This window comes from Trichosurus vulpecula, chromosome 4 (genome assembly GCF_011100635.1).
Source record: "Trichosurus vulpecula isolate mTriVul1 chromosome 4, mTriVul1.pri, whole genome shotgun sequence".
Classification (NCBI taxonomy): Eukaryota; Metazoa; Chordata; class Mammalia; order Diprotodontia; family Phalangeridae; genus Trichosurus; species Trichosurus vulpecula.
The window spans coordinates 241,387,374-241,409,592 of NC_050576.1; the positions used below are offsets into that span (position 1 = coordinate 241,387,374).

Below are 22,219 nucleotides of genomic sequence, written 5' to 3' on the forward strand. Positions count from 1 at the left end.
GGAGGGGAGGAATTTGGGAAAAACACAATCAGACTTTTACAGTCAGTCAGTCTACCAATTAACAAGCATTTATTAATCACCTGCTAGGTGTCAGGCCCTGTGCTAAGGACTGGAGATACAAATATAAGCAAAAAGGTCGGTTCCCACCTTCAAGAAGCTTATATTCTAAGGATGAAGGATAACCTATCCAGGGAGCTATGGGAGGCAGACAAGGCCTCAGACTTCCATAAAATGACTATTATTGTCACCATCATAGCTGACATTCCCAAATGACTGTAAGCTCACCAGGGTCAGTGCAGCACAGTGGATGGTCAGGACCAGCAAGTTCAGTCATTTTTGGCTGTGTACAGCTCCTCATGACCCCCATCTGGGGTTTTCTTGGTAAAGATGCTGAAATGGTTTGCCATTTTCTTCTCCGGCTCATTTCACGGATGAGGAAACTGAGGCAAACAGGGTGAAGTGACTTGCACAGGGTTGCTTGATTGGTAAGTGCCTGAGGCAGGATTTGAGCTCAGGTCTTTAGTACTCTATCCTCTGTGCTGCCCCCCTGCCCCAGAACCAGGAAGGTTCTGGATGAAATCCTGTCTGAAACATCCTGACTGACTCTGCCCACCTACTTATGCTCTGGGTACTTTGGGCCAGAAGTGCCAAACTCAAGCCTGTGGCTGCTAAACTCTGAGTGCTGCCCTCACCAGATAAAAGGTAATTGTGCGGAAGGTCCTTATGCCATCCTAATCAGGCTTCTACTCCCTGTCTTTGAAGGCTTACACATATGTTTTATGTGTATTATCTTATTTGATCCTCAGAGTAACCCTGGGAGCCAGGTGCCATTGTTCTCAACATTTTATAGCTGAGATTCAGAGGTGAAGTGGGCCCAACACAGTACCTGAGTATTTGAGGTGGGATTTGAACCCAGGTCATTTCCAACTCCAAGTCCAGTGTTGTATCGAGCTCTGTTTTCTATAATACTAGTCCAAGCTCCTCCTTTAAAAAAGAAGGAAACTGAGGCCTGGAGAATATGTAGATAGAATATTTATAGGATATAATTATGGGATAATGGATTCAGAGCTAGAAGAGAAAATGAGACTTACTCAAGATCACACAGGCAACAGGAGGCAGAGCCAGTTTTTGAACCCAGGACACAGTGAACCACTCCAGTGTCTTTGCTAAGGAAACCCCAAATGGAGTCAGGAAGAGTCAGACACGACTGAAAAACAACTGAACCACAGCTTCTGACTCCAGAGCCAATGTCCAAAGCCTTACCTTCCTTCTTATTTCCCTTCACCTCACTTCCTGCACACACACAATAAAGACCGAATGGTGTTGTGGGAAAAAATGTGGGCCCTGGAGCCAGGACACCTGGGTTTAGGCGTCATCTCACTTAATGGGAAGCCATTGCAGAGCTCAATTGTGATTGAGTTAATTATGCATGCACTGCTTATATCCCAGGGCTGCTGTGAAGAGAGCCTGGTAAACCTTAAAACGTTCTAGAAATATGACATTATAAAGTAGGAATAAATTAGAGCTCATTAGGATGCTGAGAGAAGCAAAATATTGAAAAGTAATTCAATAAAATTCAGTTCTCAGCTGTGTAATTATAATGACCAATCTCAGCCTCCAAGAAGAGATGAGAAAATCGCCTCCCTTCCCTATGGGTGTGGAACATGTTGTCAAGCTTGGCCATGTGCTCAAATCCTGGCCCCTGCCTGTCTTTGCAGACTTCTGACATGATTCCCTCCCCATACTCCACCATCCAGACATATCATTCCACTTGCCATTCCAATCCTCAAGGCACAAAACTCCACCTTCTGTCCCTATGCCTTTACAAGGCTGTCTCCTGATCTTGGTCCATGTTCTCAGCTGCTCCATGACAGAGGGAGCCAGCAGACATCTTTCAGTTACAAGGAGATGGATATTGCTCTGACCCTCTTCCATTCGTGATAGAACCAGCAACCACACTTTATATCCAGTTAGAAGGATTTTGTGTTTTTCTTTAAAAGCCAGAATGCTATATAAATTGTACTCAATTGCCTCCAGTTGGGAACAAGACTCACAGTGCCAGCAATGAAGTTTGTGGTAACTTGGAAGGCCATCTGGGTCAGCTTCTTAAATGGTCACTCAGTATTTTAGAGAGAGAGATTCCGAGGAAGGAAGAGTCAGGCTTAGCTTTAGTACCAGTCACTAATGAGGAGAAAACATTCCACGAGGATACATCCTGAGAACCAGGTATCCCACAGACTCATCCCACATATCACTAATTATTCCAAGGCTCAAAGGCAGCCTGGCCTACTTAGCTTGTAGGGGATACACAGAGTAACTCTGCTTGTGGTTGTTAGAAACTAAGGCTAATGAGCAGCTAAAATAAATAGCTAGGGAAATAAATCATATTGTTACTGGATTATTTCCACTAAATTATCCTATTTGAAATCGTTACTGTCAAGGCATCCTAAAGTGGATTACATTTTATTGTTTTTCTTTGTAAGAAATTTGGTGTTGGGGTAATGGAAAAGAGGCAAGGCCTGGAGTTGGTAGGCTCGGACTTGAGGCCTGCTGCTAATACTACCTGAATGACTGCACAAGTCATCTCTAGACCTCCATTTCCCTACCTGTCTAATGATGTGGCCTTGAAGCCACAGGTTCCCCACCCCTGCACCTATGCCAATGAAATCTCAGACCCAGAAAATAATTATAATTTAATAATAATGAATAAAATAATTATAATTTAATAATGATGATAATGACCTCAATCTTTTCAGCTACCTTCTTTGATTGGTGAGAATCTGTAAGCTCCTTTTTTCGTGTTGTCTTCCACAGTAGAATGTAAGTACTTTGAGGCCAGAGACTGACTTTTTTTTTTGCTTGGTATCTGTATTCCCAGATGCAGTATGAACTTAATAAATTCTTTGTCTAATCAAATCTCTGGTCATTTAATGCAACCTCATCATTTTTCCTACAAAGAAGAGGTCTATCTAGCAAAGCTCCAAGCACCCACCCCTCTTCCCAGTTCTGTGTGATCACTGCTTCCTTCCTAACTCTTCCAACTCTGGCTCTCCCAGAGTCCCTATCCTCTAAGCCACTCTTCCCACTGTAGGCCTTGGGCTCAATGACGATCATCAAAAGACTTCCAGGCTCTCATTGCTTACAGTTCTTCCAAAAGTGGATTGCTTTGATTAGTTTGAACAAAGGTATGTGTATACTTGAAAGGGGCAGCTAGGTAGCACTGTGGATAGAGCACCAGGCCAGAAGTCAGAAAGACTTTGTCTTCTCGAGTTCAAATCTGACCTCAGATGCTTCCTAGCTGTGTGACCCTGGGAAAGTCACTTAACCTAACCCTGTTTGCCCTCAATTTCCTCATCTTTAAAATGAGCTGGAGAAGGAAAAGGCAAACCACTCTAGTATTTTTGCCAGGAAAACCCCAAATTCAGTTACAGAGAGTCAGATGAGACTAACGAACAACTAAACAACAGCAAAAACATACTTGAGAGTTAGAAAAAAGATATTCACCTTAAAATATGATTTCAGATTGCCCTTCCTATGGTTAATTCAAATTTAGTGAGGTTTTAATAGTAGGTCTTAGCTCTGAGTGTTAACAGTAATATGGATCTATAATTCTAAACAAGACTGGTAGCCTATCTTTCTAGACATTCCAACCAAACTGAACTACTTGTCATACCTTGGATGAAGAGAAGACCTTCTGTGCTTGGAATGTTCTCCCTCATCACACCATTCCTTGGAATTCCTGCTCCCATTTAGGGCTTGGCTCAAATCCCACTTCCTATAGAAGGCCTATCCTTCTCCCTCCTCAGATGGTTAATCCTTTACCCCTCCCCTCAAAATTACTTTGTATTTACTTGGAAAATATTTTGCATTTATTATCTGTTTATATGTTTTTTTCCCTACAGTTAAACATAAGCTCCTTGAGGACAGGGATATTTTTTTCTTTATATCCTCAGTACTTATAGTATCTTGCATACCATAGGTGTTTAAATTGAACTGAGTTGAATTGAAGTGAATTCATCTTCGTGATTGACATTTAGGAAATCCTGAAGAGGAAGGTCTTTATCTGATAAACACTGGATTTAACTCTAGAATTCTTTCATATTGTATCTTTCAGGAAGGGCACTGTATTCAAATCTAAGTGCACCTCAGGAATGGTTTATTCGAAGCATCTTGGTATTGAGCACACACGTGTACAGAAACCCTCAGAGTCAAAAGTTGTGTAGGACCTGGAGTTATCCAATCAATCAGATGAGGCAGGGCCTGGTGCTTCTAAGGAGCTGGGATAAGAAAGCTGAGGATCATGATAGCTGACATTTCAATAGTTCTTGAGCATTTTCAAAGAGCTTTACCTGCGTTAGCTTATGATATTGACAGGTAAGGTAGCTTAGTGGTTAGAGAACCTGCCTCAAAGCAAGAAAGACTTGGACTTAATTCCCAACTCTGAAACATACTGGCTGTGTTACCTTGGCAAGTCACTTTCTTGGGCAACTCTGTGGCAGAGAAGGTGCTGCCCCATTCTCTCCACTGGCCACCTGAGAGGGGGTATAGGAACAGCTATATCCAGACTCAGGCTCAAAGCTGTAGTCTCTGAATGCTGGGATCTCAGCCCACCCCTACTTCCCCACCATCCCAACCCAACCAATCACCCTGGAGGAGGAAGACCCAAGCTGGGCCAGCCTCCCTGTGCAATACCCCTGGGAGACTGAGATTCACCATTCGTCGGTCACCCACTATCATACCACACTACGGCTTCTCTTGTTTCCTTCTCTATGCTCCTACTAAGCCATCACCGCCACTTATGAAAAAAGTATGGACCAGTCCCTTCTTCCAGTTGTCTCATCCCTATCCTCTTCAATTCTATCCTATCAATATCCCACTCCAACCCTGCTCTTCTCTTTCACTGAGCCCTCTGAAATTCACATTTCTTAATAAACAAACTCCCACTCATTTTAGACTCTTTCTCACCCACTCCTTCCTTCTGCTCTGGCTCTCCTCTGAAGGTACTGAGTCCAGCCTTGCCTGTGCCTTTTACCACACACCCCATGACATGCCGGTCCTTGAGGAGGAGTTAGGCTACTCCTTGTGGCCATTCTCCCTTCTAAGCTCTCCCTTTCCTTCCTTTACTCAGCAACCTTTATGCCTTTGAAGTACTTTCAATTATATTTTAATAATCTATGCAAATTATAATGGGTATAGGATGCTGACCCACAAGGCATCTGCCCTCCTTTTAAGGATTCAGCCCCTGGTTCACCATCTTACTCTCCTCCCCACCTCCTGCCTTTAGACTGAGACACTTTAATATTCATAGAGATGCCTTTTAAGTTCCCTCACCTCCTGGTTCCTCAGCCACCCTCAGTCCCATGACCTACTCCTTCATTCTACCTCAGCCACTTGAGAGGATGGTGATAATCTAGACCTCAACAGTGCCCCTATATGCTCCACTAAAAACTCTGGCATTCCCTCATCTGATCCTAGTCACTTATCATTCCATTTCTCCCTGTGCCTTGTGTCTCCTACGCCCATTCTTTGTCCTCATTGAGACCTCCAATCCAGCCAGTCTCAATACTATCTCAGACCATTACTCTGACTTTATCTTCCCTCCCTCCAATCTCAAAGTTAGCCACTTTAACTCTACGTGGTCCTCTGCTCTCCCTCCAATCTCGATCTAAGCCACTTTAACTCTACATGGTCCTCTGCTCTCCCTCCAATCTCAATCTAAGCCACTTTAACTCTACATGGTCCTCTGCTCTCCCTCCAATCTCAGTCTAAGCCACTTTAACTCTACGTGGTCCTCTGCTCTCCCTCCAATCTCAATCTAAGCCACTTTAACTCTACGTGGTCCTCTGCTCTCCCTCCAATCTCAGTCTAAGCCACTTTAACTCTACGTGGTCCTCTGCTCTCCCTCCAATCTCAGTCTAAGCCACTTTAACTCTACGTGGTCCTCTGCTCTCCCTCCAATCTCAGTCTAAGCCACTTTAACTCTACGTGGTCCTCTGCTCTTAAATCTCTTAACCACTGGCTCTATGGCAGTTCTTGTCTTCCCAGACCTCACACCCTCTGCCTCTATCACTCCTACCCATAGGCACTGAAGGCAGTCAGAGGAAATCTCACAATTATGCTGCCTCTACCTTACAAATTCAGGCTCTCTAGTCTCAGCTGGGCTCTCACTGAATCAAGGCAGTGAAATCCTTCCCTAATTGATTTCCTATCTCACTCCCCAAAGAAGTTATTCCAAATTTTCTCTTTTCTCCTCAATCCTCTCTGTCTCTCTGTCTCTGTATCTCTTCTCTTCTTTTCTCTTCTCTTCTCTTCTCTTCTCTTCTCTTCTCTTCTCTTCTCTTCTCTTCTCTTCTCTTCTCTTCTCTTCTCTTCTCTCTCACTCTCTCTCACTCTCTCTCTCTCTCACACACACACACACACACACACACACACACACACCCTCTTCCTGCACGTTCTCACCTCTCTGGGTTTTCATGCCATCATTATCTCCTGGTCCTCCTCCTAACTGTCTGAACACTTTTTCTCATTTCCTCTGCTGTCTCATCATCTATATTATACTTCTTAATTGAAGGTGTTCAGTGCTGGGCTTCTTCTCTTCATCCTCTCTGTTCTTTCCCTAGGTAACCTCATCATCTCCCGTGGCCCTAACTATCATCTCCATGCTGATAACTCAGACCTAAATATCCAGCCCCAATCTCTCCCCTGGACTTTAGCCTCACATCACCAGCTGCCTAGTGGGCACTTCAAGCTGGGTGGCCTGGAGACATCTTCGACTCCATTAAACATCTAAAAGAGAACTCAGCTTTCTCTCTGCATTATCCTCCTTTCCAAACATCCCTATTTCTGGTGAAGGCCTCGCTCTCCTTCCAAGGGATCCAGGCTGGGATTTAGGCTTTCCCCTAGTATCCTCACTCTCCATTATGCAGCATATTCATTCAGTTGCCAAATTTTGCTGTTTATACGTTGACAGCATTTTTTGTATCTCATCCCTTCTCTCCACTCAGACAGCTATCATCCTATTTCAGGCCGTCATCACCTCGAGCCTAAATAATTTAACAGTCTAATTGATTTTCCTGTCTCCTCTCCCCTCACTCCAGACCGTCCTACACAATGTTGCCAAGGTACTTTTCCTTCAGTACCTATCTATCTGACCATGTGATTCCCCTCCCAAATCAACCTGTACCAGTGGCTTCCTCTTGTCTCTAGGATAAAAACAGAAATTCCTCTGTTTAGTCTTGACAGCAATATGCACCTGCTTCCAATCTACCTCGGTCCCCTCCCACACTCCGCAGTCTTGACAAAATAGTCTTTTCTGTTTCTCAGTGATCCACCTCCACGCCTTCGCATCGGCTGTTCGCCATTCCTGAAATGCCCTCTCTCCTTACCACTTCCCCACAGAGTCCATTCGGTCCTTCCAGACTCAGCTCAAGCACCATGTTCTCCATGAAGCCTTTTCTGATAGCAAATGAAATCGTACTTGTGAAGTCCTTAGTACACAGGAGATACTTGAAGAGTGCTTCTTCCCTTCCCTTCTGATCCTGCTTTCATCCAAGTACTTGTATGCTCCCTCCCAAGCTACCTTGCATTTACTGGCATACACTTTGGGTATATTTGTATTTATTGTATTGTATCAATTGATTCTATATTTATATATTATATATAAATATATATGTTTATATATGTTATATGTAATAAAACATACTATATAATTTAAATTGATTCATATTTATATTTTATATTTATGCTATATATATCTACATACATACTTATCCTTCCCCCACCCCTCCATCCACATTAGAATATTAACTTGCAAATAATTCCATTGCTTATACTTGGATCCTCAGTGTCTCTCACAGTGCCTGGCTCATGAGGCCAAAGTAACCACCCCGAGTTAGGGTTGTATCACTACAGCCTCTCAGTCTATACTTTATTCTCTTCCTTACTGGCTACAACAAGATGAATGAGACTGATATTATTTTTAAAGAGGCCTCTACTTTCCTAGCGATTACTAACCGCAGAGAAATGCATTTTTCCAGCAGGAACAAACATGGCAGTTATCAACTGGTGACACTCCAGAGACTTTCCGACTTTCCCTCCACAGCACCTTCCATTGCTGTCTGCCCTGAAATGGCTCTAATTGGCTGTGTTCTCTAAGCAGACTTGCCAAGCTGTAACAACCCGAGAGGCCAAGCTGCTACCAGCTTAGCTCACTGATAATACATTTCTTTTCCTTTCACTTTTGCTACTCACTTTATCTGACCCTTAGTCTCACCTGATGCTGAGTGAGATCCACCTTGGGCTCTAGAGTTAGTATGGTTATTTTCATATGTTCTTTTCTCCATCTATTCTCCAAACCTGTTTCTTTTTCATATAAGATTTTTCACTTTCTCTTCTATTTTTTCATTATTCATATTTTGTGTAATTATTTCTTGTTCTCTTATAATTTCACTGGCTTCACTTTGCCCAATTCTCATTTTCAAGGTGTCATTTTCTTCCTTAATATTCTGGATCTCCTTTTCTAATTGGTTGACTTTCCTTTAATAATCTTCTGGTTTTTCTTGGATTATTCTAATTTCTTTTCTTTTTTTTTTTTAGTTTTTCCTCCATCTGTCATTTGATTTTTAAAGTCTTTTTAAAGATCTTCTACGAATTCTTTTTGGGCAGGTGATCATTTGACATTACTCTTTGGAGTTTTCTTTACTTCAATATCCTCCTTTGAAGATGAACCCTGGTCTTCTCTATTCCCATAATAGTTTTCTATGGTTGGATTCTTTTTCCTTTGCCTGTGCATTTGTAATCACCTCTAGCCCTGGGTTATGGGGGATGGTGCCTCTTGCTCCAGATCTTCAGTTCTCCCCTCTAGCCTGGAACCAAACCAAACCTCCAACCTCCTGTAAGTGCCCACAGCCAGGGGCTTTCTGCTCCACTGTTTCTGCACTCACGGGCATGTGCTAGTTCCTTCTCGCCCCTGCCACTCTTCACAGCACAGTTGGGTCTGGTGTTCCTTGTCAGCAGAGGTTCCCTCCATCTTCCTGGGCTCAGACACCCAACTCCTCTCACTATCCCAGGGGTAAAAGTTCCTGTGGCTGGGCCTGAGGCAGCCTCCCAACCCAGCTAGCCCCAGGGCTTGCCGCTGGTTATTAAAGCAGATCCAAGACCAAACCTTGTCCTGGGATTTTTCTTCAGATCTTCTCAAATTGTCCCTGGAAGATCCCAGTTGTGCCCCTATTCTTATTTATTTTTACCCACACTTTGTTCACCTTAAGGTGCTAATTCATCTCTTTTGTGGGGAAGATCTTGAGAGCTTAGAATTTTCTGACCTATTCGAGCATCTTCCCAGAATCCTCTCGCTCTCAAGGAGCCCAACCTGGGAAACTCCCATTACACTTCTATGTAAAGTAGTTCATCATCCCTTTAGCTCTTAGTGTCCTTTGCCGTCTCTGGTGCTGTGCGATCTTAGGAAAGCAATTTGTCTTCCCTGGGCCTCAGGCTTCTCAACTGGAGGAGGGGTTGCACAATATGCACCGCCGCTACCCCACCCCCACTCCTCCTCCCCTGCCCAGGGCCCTTTGCCTGCTAAAGCTACCATGGTTTAATCTTCTATGCACACGTAGAGTTCCTCACCCTCCACCCCCACCCCCACCCAGCAAAATGCAAGCTCCTTGAAGGCCGGGATTATTTCGATTTTTGCCGTCAGATACTCAGCACTGGCTACATACAGTGTCTGACATACAGTAAGCATTTAATAAATGCTTATTGAATCAAGGTGTAAACGAAAGATGCAAAGAAAAATTTTCCAAGATCCACATTATGAAGCAACGGGCAACTGAAAAGATTGCAGGCTCTGGCACCCCAAGCTAACACTGCCCGGATAAATATTTCTGCAAGAAAAAGAATCGGTGCCAACTGCAGGGGCTGAGCCAAAAGCCCTGAAGGCCGGCAGCCTCCCTCTCTCCCCACAGCTGGAGCAGCCATGACAGAATTCATATCTGAAGTACATCACTAAATCAGAACGATGGAAGGGCACTCATGGAGAAGGCATCTAAAAACCCCCAGATGGAGATTTTGTAATCACAGCCCTGACCAAAGGCTGCTGGGGGAAACCGCTCTTAATTTTCTGGACTTATTTGGGGTTTGTAATTTTCCAGATGATCTCCTATGCCAGGCAGGAAAAGATGAGACTCCTTATATGTGAGCTTTAAGCTTTCTCTGAACATGTCAAGGCTGTTCGTATACAGTGTGGATTGGGGAATTCATGCCCGGGAGGGGCAGGAGAGAACTTCCCAGTGGAGAAGGCTTGCCATCCAGAAAGGGAAATGGTGTTAACAGAATAATTGGCATTTATATACAGCTTGAGAATCTTACATGTCTCATCGGCTCCTTATAACCCGACTAAGTAGATACTACAGAGGCTATTACCTCTGTTTGACAGATGGGCAAACTGAGGCTCAGAGACTGAGTAGTTTGATCATGGTGATGCAGACGGAAAGCATCAAGAAGGATTTCGATCCAAGTTTTCCTGACTTCAAGTCCAAACCCTAACCCCTATACTAACCTGCCTCTCAAATGGTCAACAACTATTTTGGGGAGAGTGGGAAGTGGTCTGGGAGAGGAGATCTGACTTGTGACTTCATAGATGTAGGGAAATCCCAGTGAGAAAATTCCCTCTCCCAGTGCATATTGACACATGCTTCCCATGAACACATGTAATTAACTGGGACAATCGAAGTTTAAAATGAGATTCTAAATACATTGGAGCATAGTGTGGCAATTCACTTTTCTGTGAAGGCTGATGTTTCATTGTCTCGGTTTGGTAAAGATGATAAAAGATGGGAATGATATTCCCTGGAGGGGTTGTGGCAAGATAAGCACATTAGTCAGGACAACCAGGTGGGTCAACGGTTAGAGCATTGGTCCTGGAGTCAGGAGGACCTGAATTCAAATCCAGACTCAGACATTTACTAGCTGTGTGACCCTGGGCAAGTCACTTCACCCCTTTTGTCTCCCTTTGGTCATCTATAAATCATCTGGCAAAGGAAAAGGCAAACCACTGCAGTGTCTTTGCCAAGAAAACCCGAAAGGGGTCACCAAGAGTCAGCTGTAGACCAAAACAACGAAAACAAGCACATTAATGAATCAGTCCAATCGTTTTTTAGAAAGTCATTTGGAATGATGCAAATAAAGTGACTAAAATATCCATGCTCCTTGACCCAGAGATTCTAAGACATATCCCAAGATGGTCATCCGTGAGAGGCAGTCCCCGTATACACCAAAATATTTATAATGGTACTTTTGTTGCAGTTAAAAAAAAAAGTCGAAACAAAGTAGATGTCCTTTGACTGGGGGGTGGCTAAACAAATGGCGGTCCGTGTGCTATAAGAAATGACAAATGGAATGAATACAGAAAAGCCTGGAAGTCTTCAATGAGCCAATGCCTAGCAAAGCAGATAGAGCCAAGAAAACAATACACAAAATGAATACAACAATGAAAATGGGAAAAAACCAAAAAACAATCCCAAGTGAATGCTGCGAAACTACAAAGAGCAATCCCAACCAAGCCAGGAGAAGACGGGGTGGCCCTCCACCCCACCCCATTTTGTGCTTTTGGACGTTTCCCAGGGATATATTGGTTTTCTTTATTTTTCCCCTTCTCTTCCTACTTTTTTTTTCCAAAAAAATTATTTTTAATGTGGGATGAACTCTGGGAGGGAGAAGATGGAGGGGTGCTGAAAGAAATGTAAGCAATCGAAAAATAAAGTATAACAATAAAATTTTATTTGAATAAGTTGTCTGGGGACTTACACAACGTGATATACCAAGTTCCAGTCAGGGCTGGGCCTTGAATCCAGGTTTTCTTGACTAAGAAGCTAGCTCCCCTCCCATATGCCGTATTGCTCCTCAGTAATAATAGCGTGCATCAAGCCTACTCCTGTGCTGAGCCCTTTAGGATACCACTTTATTTGCTACTCACAACAAGTGGTAAGAGCTTTTATTATCTCCACTTTGCAGTTGAGGCAAAGTGAGGTTAAGTCATTTGCCCAGGGTCACACAGCTAGGAACTTCTCAGTACAGGTCAGGCTTGATTTGGAGTCAGAATTCTGGCTCTGCCTCTTGGTGCGTGTCCTTGAGTGAGTCACATATTCTCTGTGTCTCTTTTTCTTCATCTATAAAATGAGATGGTTGGTCTAAAAAGCCTCCACTGTCCATTCCAACTCTAAATCCAGGATTCTATACTTTCATAGAGCTTTAAGATTCAGAAAATATTTTGCATACTTAAGATATTGTTTCTCAGTCATGTCCAACTGTTCTGTTCTTTTCCAACCTTAAACCAGTCAGTTGGTCCACGTTCAGTTCTAACTGCTACTTCTTGGTCCATGTACAGGTTTCTTAGGAGACAAGTAAGATGATCCGCTGCTCCCACCTCTTGGAGCATTTGCCACATTTTGTTGTGTCTACACAAAGTCTTTTGTCCAACTCTTCACGACCACATTTGGGGTCTTCTTGGCAAAGACACTGGAGTGGTTTGCCATTTCCTTCTCTACTTTATTTTAAGGATGAGAAACTGAGGTAAACAGGGTTAAATGACTCTCCCAGGGTCACACAGTTAGTAAGTGTCTGAGACTGGATTTGAACTCAGGTCTTCTGGACTCCAGTCCTGGGGCTTTATCCACTGTGCTGCTTAAGATCTTAGGAACACAGATTTAGTGACAGATATGATCTCAGGGCATCCACTAAGGGAGTATCCAGAGCCAGATTCTGAGTGTGAGAAGCAGAATATGAAGAAGGGGTCCTCTGACCCCCAAACCCACACCCTCTCCTCTCCGCCACAACCAAGCACCATCACCACTTGTAGTTTCAATTCAACAGGACTTTCTCAAGTGCCTGCCATGTGTGAGGCAAGGGGGCTGAACCAGTGACGATGAGATCAGAGATTCAGAGTTGGAAAGAAACTTGGGGGCTATTAAATCCAGTCCCTTCATTTTATCAAGGGGGAGCCCAAGGCCTGAAGAATGTGAGTGACTTTGTCCAACTGCCACAAAGCCAGTGAGGCTCTGAGGCAGGACTCAAACCTAGGTCTCCTCCACTCTAAGTTGGATGCTCTCTCCATCGCTCCAGGTCACCTCTACTAAAATGAAACAACTCTCTGAGCGCACACAGAACCATGAACACACTGGGAAAATCAAAAACAGAACCGAGGTTCTCTATCAATGGGGCATAGCTTGACAATTCATTTTTCATTACAGGCTGTTGTTTCATTGCATTTTAGCCAAGAGGATGTTGACAGTTTTCCTTGATGACCTTGATGGAAACTTCCTGAAGCTTAGCACATTTCTGGGCATGTTGAAGTGTCAAAGTGATGGAAACACAAGACAACACAAACAAAGCCAAACTCTTCAAAACACTTTCAGAGCAAAGTTTGGAAGAAAACGGAAAAGCCAAAGTTTCAGACAGAGGAGAGGGACAAATGATGATCAAGGGAAAAGCATGAACGCTGCTTTTGTCCTCAAAGGCTGTGGCAAGAGCATTTCCATTTCTAGCTCCAGTCTCTGTTCACAGAGATTGGAGTCAAAAGAGCACGTACCTTCTCTCCATTCCAGTGGCTGGCATTTATCGAGAGAGCTCTCCCGTTCCGAATTTCTAACTTCAGAGGCAAACTGCCTATTCTTCGTCATTCTTTCTGAAGAGATGTTTGCTTTCCTAGTTAGCTTCTTTGCTCTTTTTTTTTATAATGGAAATCAAAATGTCTCCTAATTATTTCATGCTGAGTGAAACATTTAGCACATTTATGAAGTAATGGTGCTTAAAATATTCCTTTAGGCCCTGCTGTGTCTTTGTGCTTTAAAGAAAAAAAAAACCCACAGCCATCTCCCTTGTTTCTTTTTTTATTTTTTCCAGAGGCATCTTTGAAGCCATCTATACTAATTTCAGGGTATTTTCGAGGGCCCTTCATCCTCACACTCAAGCTATCAGCTTCATGTGGAAAAGTATTCTCACCCAGGTGTGTCTGCCTGAGTAGCCGCTCCCAGGGAAGATGGTCCAAACTGCTAATTCTCTCCAGCCTGTGCTCCTTTCTGCACCCTTGCAATGGATAACTTTTGTCCCCCACTTCCTTTGCCCAGGGAAAAAGGCATATGGGCCTGGTAGATAAGGTGCTGGCTGGGGAGTCATTCAACCACAAATGAAAAGCTGGACCTTAGCCATTGTCTAGTCTACCTCCCTCATTTGACCCATGAGGAAACTGAGGCCCAAGGCAGTGAAGGGGTTAGCCCCCCCAGAGTCACACAGACAGCTGGCATATGCCAGGAAGTCTTCAGAACTGAGTCCAGGATCATCCATCAATTTAGAGTTGTAAAGGACCTTAGAGCTTATAAAACCCAGCCTTCTATTTTTACGGATGAGGAACCTGAAGACTAAAGAGATTAAGTGATTTGCTTCCAGAGCCACCAAGTAGCTGAAGCAGAATTGGAATCCAGGTCTGACTCCAAACCCTGTGTTCTTTTCACTGCTCCAGACTGTCTCAGGGAAAAATCTAGCTTCAAATATTGCCTTTGATAGCTACTATCTGCGTGATGATGGCTGAGTCTCTTCATCTCTTTCTGCCTCAGTTTCCACATCTGTAAAATAGGAACAGTATCTTTGCAACATCTCACCTGTTTGCTGTAAGGCTTCAATGAGATAATGTATGAAAAGCCTATTGCCTGGCCTCCTGAGGGGCTGCCACTCATTTCTCTGGCCTCCAAATCCACTTCCTATAGAGCTGGAGGGAGGAATTTTCTTAAGGAAGCACATGACCACGTCCCTCTCCTATTTAACAAAATCTAATGGGTCTCTATTGCCTCTGGGATAAATTGGAGTCCTCTGTCTCACTTTAAAGTCCTCCCCAACCTGTCCAGCATCACTGGATGTTACTCTTCCTCTCATTCCATGATTTGGCCAAACTGGCTTCTTACTCACACTCCTCTGGTCTCTTACCTCAGCATTTTGCTTTGGCCATTCATGGTGTCTGATTGCACTCTCCTCACTTTCACCTCACAAAGCCTTTCCTGATCCCCTAAGTGCTAGGGCCCTCAGCCCCAAACTTCTTCATGGACATTTATTCTTTTTTGTTCATTCATCCTATCACCTATCTTTATCATCTATCCTTTCTGTCATCTATTTATCTAGCACATAGCAATCTATCAATCACCTTTCTATCATCTATCAATCACCTATGTCTGTTCTCTCTCTCTCTCTCTCTCTCTCTCTCTCTCCTTCCCATCACAACATAATTTTCTTGGGTATTCAGTTTTGTCTTTGTATCTGTAGCACTTAGCACAGTGCTTGGCACATAGTAGGCGCTTTATCTATTGGATAGATGGATGGCTGAATGGATGAATGAATAAAATGACTTACCTCCTCTTAGGACTGCAGTGGTGTCCAGGTCAGAGAATCTATGTAAAGTTAAGGCACTACATAGCGTGACCTAGGATTGTTTCTTTGGTGCTCTGAAGTTCACTGAGCCCTCTCCTCTCCACCGCCCTGGCAGCAACATCAAACTCAAATAGGATCCCTAGAGGCAGCACATTGACTAAGAAAACCACAAATTAACATTTTCTATGTTGTATCGTTGGGCAGCTAGGTGGCACCATAGTGCATAAAGTGCCTAAGTCAGGAAGACTCATCTTCCTGAGTTCAAATCCGGCCTTACACCCTTACTAGCTGTGTGACCCTGGGCAAGTGACTTAACCCTGTTTGTCTCAGCTGCTCATCTGTAAAATGAAGGAAATGGCAAACCACTCCTCCAGGATCTTTGCCAGGAAAACCCTAAATGAGGTCATGAAGAGTCGGACATGACTGAATAGCAGCAGTAGCATGTTGTATTGCATCTTTATTTTGTTGAGCTTTTCCCAATCACGTTTTAACCTGGTCCTGGCCTCACTAGGGAGTTTTGCTGCAGCAAGGTTGCCACCTCTGGTAAAGCATTAGCTCCATTTTACCAGGAACCAAAGGCTAGGAGATGAGGAGCCTTCCCTAAGGCCATACAGCTGGTACAAGGTAGAGCCAGGACTAAAAAGAAGCTCTGATCTTCCCGGGCCGCCATATTGCCTCATCAACACTTCAGGAACATCATTGTGGATCCAACTAAGCCACACACTGTTTTTTGCTTGTTTAAGCCTGTTTGATTACTGACTTTGGATTTTTTTTTCTTGAAAATCCATCTCCCAAGTATTATGAAATATCTGCTTCAAAATATACCTTAAAATTCATAGTCTTTCAAAATTAGTATAGTAGACTGAAAGGAGCCTTGGCTAGGAGCTTCTAGTTAGAGGATCTGGGTTCAAATCTCAATACTGACACTTGCTAGCTGGATAATCTTGGGCAAGTCACTTAAGGTCCTTAGTCTTCATCTGTAAAATGAGGCGGTGGACTAGCTGGCTGGTGAAGGCCCTTTCTAGTCTTATGGCCAATACTGACTGCCCCCAAATGAAGGCATTTGCTGCTTTCTCACAGGTATTTAGTCATAGACTCTCCCTTCAGTCACTCCTAAGCATGATGAGATCTCTGTTCTAGGCAGGTTTTTCCAATAGATCAATGGCTATCAAACCCCTAAACTAAAGCCTATTTGACCTTTCACTGCAAAGACACCCAGTACAGCAAAGAGTCATAATTGAGAGCCGTCAGCCTTAAGAAGCTTTCCTCTTCTCTTCTAGATATTTTGCAGGAATTACCAGTATTTGACCATGGCTTTATCCTCCAACCTCCAGGCTTCTTAAAAAAAAAAATGGTTCCTGGTTGAGAGGCAAAGGGTGGGGGTGGGGGTGTCCTTTATTCTTGTTCTAAGAGTATATAATATATAATAACAGCTTCACAAATATTATCTTATCACTACGGCAACTCTGGAAAATAGGTGCTATTATCCCCATTTTAAAGTTGAGGAAACTGAGAGGTTAAGTAACTTGGTAGCAATTGTCTGAGGTGGGATCTGAACCTGGGTCAAGCTTCTTGATGCCAGTAGGCGTGTATTATCCATTGCACCAGCCAGCTTCAATAGCATGTTTCCAAAGTTCCTTTTATTAGCTGACATTTTCAACTTACATCCTTTGAGCTCTTTCTCTATTCCCTGCAGCTTTGTTCTTCTTCAGAGCATACCCAAGAACACAGCAGAACCTTGGGGGTCATCCCCAAGTCTAATCTCCTCCTTCTAAAGCATGAAGCTGAAACGACTGGCCAATGGGCAATCCCATCTCACCATTACCTGACAGTTCCTCCAGCTCGCTAATCTAAGCCTTCCTAGGCCACTTCCTTTCACCTACTCTCCCACTTAGAAACAATGAACATGAACGTGTCTCTTGGGCTCACGGACACCAGGTTGTTAACCGGGAATTAGGATTTTTCCTGGGAAAACCAGTCTCCGTTTGAGATATACACACGTTGAGAATTCTTCATGTTTTGCAGATTTCACTGGTCTTCACCCAAGTCACTGAACAGTTCCATCTTACAAGTATTTTGAAGCCTCGTTAATCAGAGCCACCATATTTCCACATTTCTATCTGATGGTTAGAGAGCCTTGCTTTTATTTTAAGGCATATGACTAAGCCATAAAGATGATATACAAATCTTTCATCAGTGTTAAGACCAGAAACATGTATGTGAAGGTGATAAAAAACAAAATCCAGGAAAGACCAAGTCATAGGGAACAGCTAAATTGTTTGGCAGGAGGAGAGACTGGAAAGAGCCTTCTCACAAAGAGCTTCACCACTGCCCATCCAGTGGAGGCTATGATGGGATCAAAGGGTGTAGCTTCACTGACAAACAGTGCATTCCATTGAGCACACTTTTGCCAAGGGGATTATTCTAACACGTGTATAAACTTGTTGTTGGCCCCATTAGAAGCACAAATTCCTTAAGAGTAGGGCTTATTTCATCCTTTGTATTAGTACCCAGGATGCCTAGTATAGCAGTCTTTGCCATATATAGGACTACACTTCATTTGGCTGTTAGGGTTAGGTGAAGGACTAGGGGCAGGAGAATTTCTGAGGCAACCTGGAAGCATACTATCAGGGTAGTGACTGATGCAGCATTTTCAGAGGTAAAAATCTGGCAGGGATAGGGCTAGTGAGGAACTGGCGGCAAAAAGATAAAATGCTAGGAAAACACTACATACTCTCTGGCACCTCCCCCATTTTCCTGCTTCCTTTCATGTTAGTCTTCTTTATAGTCGTTTTTTTTAGTTCATATTTGTACAACAGCAGGTCTCCAGTTCTTCTGTAAAGGTGGCTGCTGGGCTAAGTCCAGAAACAGACTTGCTAATTTGGTCTTTCTCTTAAATAGGCTACAGAGTAAACTAGCAACATTCATCTACTTCCCAGAATAGTGATTTATGACATTATAAATAGTAAAGAATGCCGATTTCATTAAGTTTATTATCTGTAGATCTCAAAGGGGAGAAACAAAGATGGTCAAAAGAAAAGGCCATAAATTAACGGGCTATAAAAAGTTTTCCAGTGACTTTCTACTTTTACATAAACTTATACTTTCTCTCTCTATAAACACATTTTACTCATTCTAATGAACTCAGTCTCTAAAATTTGACCCCTTGTTAAAAAAAGGAATTCCTTAAGTAGTAATGAGAACTTACAATAAAAAAACTAGTTAAAAAGCTAAAACCTTTTTGATATATGATCAACAAATTCTGAATTATTTTTTTCCTTTTTTTATCATAAATGGAAAATAGAATTACTTAACATGAACACTTGACACATAATTTCCTTAAAACTTCTCTATTGGGAATCAAAACTGTACATATTTAAAGAGTGTAATAATACACACTTATAACAATGTCACACCAATTAGCATTGGTTTATTCCCAAATTATTACCAGTTTGAGCTACGATAGTATGAAAAAAGGTGTGCAAAGCTTATTAGGACCCGGCCTGACAGAAGACTTATTTCTCAGAGTCAAAATCTTTAAATCTTTGAGCTCAGAAACTGACAAAATAGTGTAAATACACTATAATTGGACAAATAAGTCTTTTGAAAGAGGCTAGAGATAATGGAAAAAATATTTCAGTATCTCATATACAGTAATTAGTGAAAATGTTTTCACTAACTACTTTTTGCCCAAATGGATTAAGGACTATATATATATATATATATATATATATATACATACATATATATACATATATATAAATATATATATATATATATATAGGATTATACACACACACACACACACACACACACACACACACACATATACTCTTCTTGCTTTAAAATGTGACAAACGGCTAATAAGCTTCTGTTAAAAGTTCCGTAGATGTTATCAAGTGTTCTTGGTCTTCTGATTATACACATATTTTTTTTTCAAGTAAAGAAATGTTTAACAGATGTAAACTATTTATTGAATATTTGCCACCAAATATTGTTAAATACATTATCTTGCAGCATATCGCTTTCAAGTTAAAATGTCAGAAACAAACACCAATATTTACAATTCTTTTAAGGAATGTTACATAATGACACATTAAGGCGTAAATTCTTTTGGCTTATAATTCTTAAAAGAATGATAATAGCAAAAGTGATGCAAAATCTTCAGTGTAAGATTATGATTAAGCTACGTTTTACAAAAATATGGTGTAAGATGGCAATAATCCCATTCAACATCCTGGATTAGGCCCCTTCAGGAGGGACTGATAATTTATACAGTCAAACTTTAAAATTTACAGGTAAAGGCAGCAGTTTAACACCACCACTGAAACGTACAGCTCTTAACATATACAATTTTCAGGCCACAGTCTTGAAGGTCTGAAGTATCAAGTTGGTTTGATGAATTAGTCGGTTGGCACTTATGAACACGTTTATTGCCCTGTTAATGAAAGAACATAAACAGTAGTATTTTAGACAGTTTTTAGATGCAAAACTCACAGATCAAAAAATGCTAATCTTTAAACACAACTTGCAAGGTAAGGGTAAAATTGATCCTGCAATTCACATGACCACCTTTCCAAAGTGAAGCCATTGTTCTTGTGGGATATCATTGTTTGCATTTTCATATTTGAAAATGCGATGTTTCTACATTACTGACAACTCCTAGTAGTTATCCCTGACCACAACCTGACAGTGGGTTGCCAATCATGGGTGATACCTCTGGTACTAAAAGGTAAATTAAAGATGACTGGCCAGGAGGGAATATCCTCTTATATCCCATCCTGGATTTCCTATAAATTTGTGCCTCAAAAGGTATCATGTGAAGTGTGCATGGTTCACACTAATTAGTCAATGGTTTTTCATCTCAATCTCCCCAGGAATGAAGAACTCCTAAACAAAATCACAACAGAGAAAGACATAAGCAGGTATCAGTTAATGGGGAGTGAGCAGTACTGAATGAAGGCAAATTTTAAAAGTATGCATTTTGTATACTAGTCTCAACTTATTTACTGCAATGTATGCTATACAGACAAAGGAAATGCTTTCAGAGATCAGAACTGATTTTAAACTCTACCATTTTCTAATACTGCCCACTTCCTAAGACAGGCACATTCACTCATATGATTATATCACAATGCTAAAGACGTGAGTTCCGCCCCCTAGCAAACCAGTTACTTTCCTTTTATAAAGTCTGTACCCTCACCCTCAAATATGCCAACTAATTATAAGGCAGATCCAGTCAAAGACCTGATGGATCAGTGCAAACACAGGTCCTATTTATGAACCAACAGTATCATTTCTGTTTAAAAAAAGGTCAACGTTGAATAGTATGGATAGCAGCAAGAGGGGTCGTGGATAAGCTTCAATAATCAAAGGGAGGCTTTCAAATGGATTCCTGCCTCAAAGGGTCCTCCTCTATTGTGGTTGTTAGTTAACTCAAAGTCAGAAATCATTACTGCATTAAGCTAAATTCTTCCACTGAAAGTATTTGGCATATTGCTGGATTCAGCATAAGGAAAATCAGGAAAAATTGATGTCAGTTTTAAAAAAAATTATTAACATGAAAAAATGGTACCAAAAACGGCACCTGGCTTGAACAGTACAAGACAAATGTTCTATGCTGAAGCTCAAGAACTTGACTTGTGATCATTCCCAACTTCCAACCTGTTTGCTTTGAACTGACTCTGATTTTTTAAATGTATTAAATGCCAAGTGACTATTAATGAAGCAACTTTCATGTATGGGCATCCTCAATCCATACACGACATGACATAAGCTCAATGTGGAATGCGCCTGGCCACGTCTAACAGGATCGAGCCCAAGGAGATCCAAAGTGGCAGCTGAAATCACATGACGGACAATAAGGATACAGGCAACTGCCGCAATGACTACTCAGCATCTCCTGGCGGCAGAAGCAGGCGGTACAAGGACTGCTTCTCACGTTTTACCAAAAAGGAAAAAGAAAAAGAAATCAAGTCTTCAAATGACTTGTCTACAGTCACAAAGTCGATACGCATTAGAGCTAAGATTCTCACCCAGGTCTCCTGACTCCAATGAATCACCCTGTCCCACTTACCTCTCTGAAAATGTTGCGGCCAGAAGAGTACATCCCACCACTGAAGAATTAAAAGGTACTAAAATTCTGACAGAACCCTGTCACATCAGCAAGATTTCGAGAGCCTAATTAAAAGTCAAGGGACTGTGGCTAGATGCTAAGGTGCATTCCCTGAGGGCTGTGGATGCCAAAGATGGCCAGAGCCTCTAGTTAGTTCAGATAGCCCTCCTCAATTCCCAGTACTGTGATCACTAGAACTGACAAGTGTCAAGGTCCCAATACTGAGGCGTGGGATGGTAAAACACAATCCCAACTCTCTCCATTATTTCCGTAAACTTAAGATGCATGATCCAAAAATGCTGTCTTCGCTCCACAACTCCCCAATGAACTAGTTTGCTTAAATGCAAATTTAATATTTATGGGATAGTTTTCTTTAGATGGCTTTAGGACTCCTCGTACAGAACTGAAAACTATACTTGCATATTAAATCAAAGCCTATCATTGTCACTGAACTTACTTTCCATCTTTAAAATAGGTTTTCAGAGTGTCACTGAAGCTCTTGGAATATTTTACAAATTCTTTCTTTTGGTGTTCAAGTGCCTAAAGAGAGAGAAGTCAAATAGTGAAATTACAAGATGCTAAGAGCCTACAATACCACAATATAAGTTACACTTGGTGAAGGCCGCTGATACAGTAAAAATCAACAGACAACCACTGCCATTCAGTCCTACCCCAAGACATCACTGGGGAGCA

The 22,219-nt window shown here is 42.1% G+C and overlaps 1 protein-coding gene across 1 annotated transcript in view; it reads right to left on the reverse strand.

The window, feature by feature from the left end:
• Positions 1 to 19,360: 19,360 nt before the first annotated feature.
• The window catches only part of PDCD10 (programmed cell death 10), a 47,644-nt gene continuing 44,785 nt past the window's right edge, over positions 19,361 to 22,219 (reverse strand). The window contains exons 7-8 of the mRNA XM_036756855.1: positions 21,984 to 22,066; positions 19,361 to 19,849 (exon numbers count right to left, since the gene is read on the reverse strand). Coding sequence (XP_036612750.1) covers positions 19,768 to 19,849; positions 21,984 to 22,066 — 165 coding nt within the window. The 3' untranslated portion in view covers positions 19,361 to 19,767. The remainder of the gene's footprint in view (positions 19,850 to 21,983; positions 22,067 to 22,219) is intronic.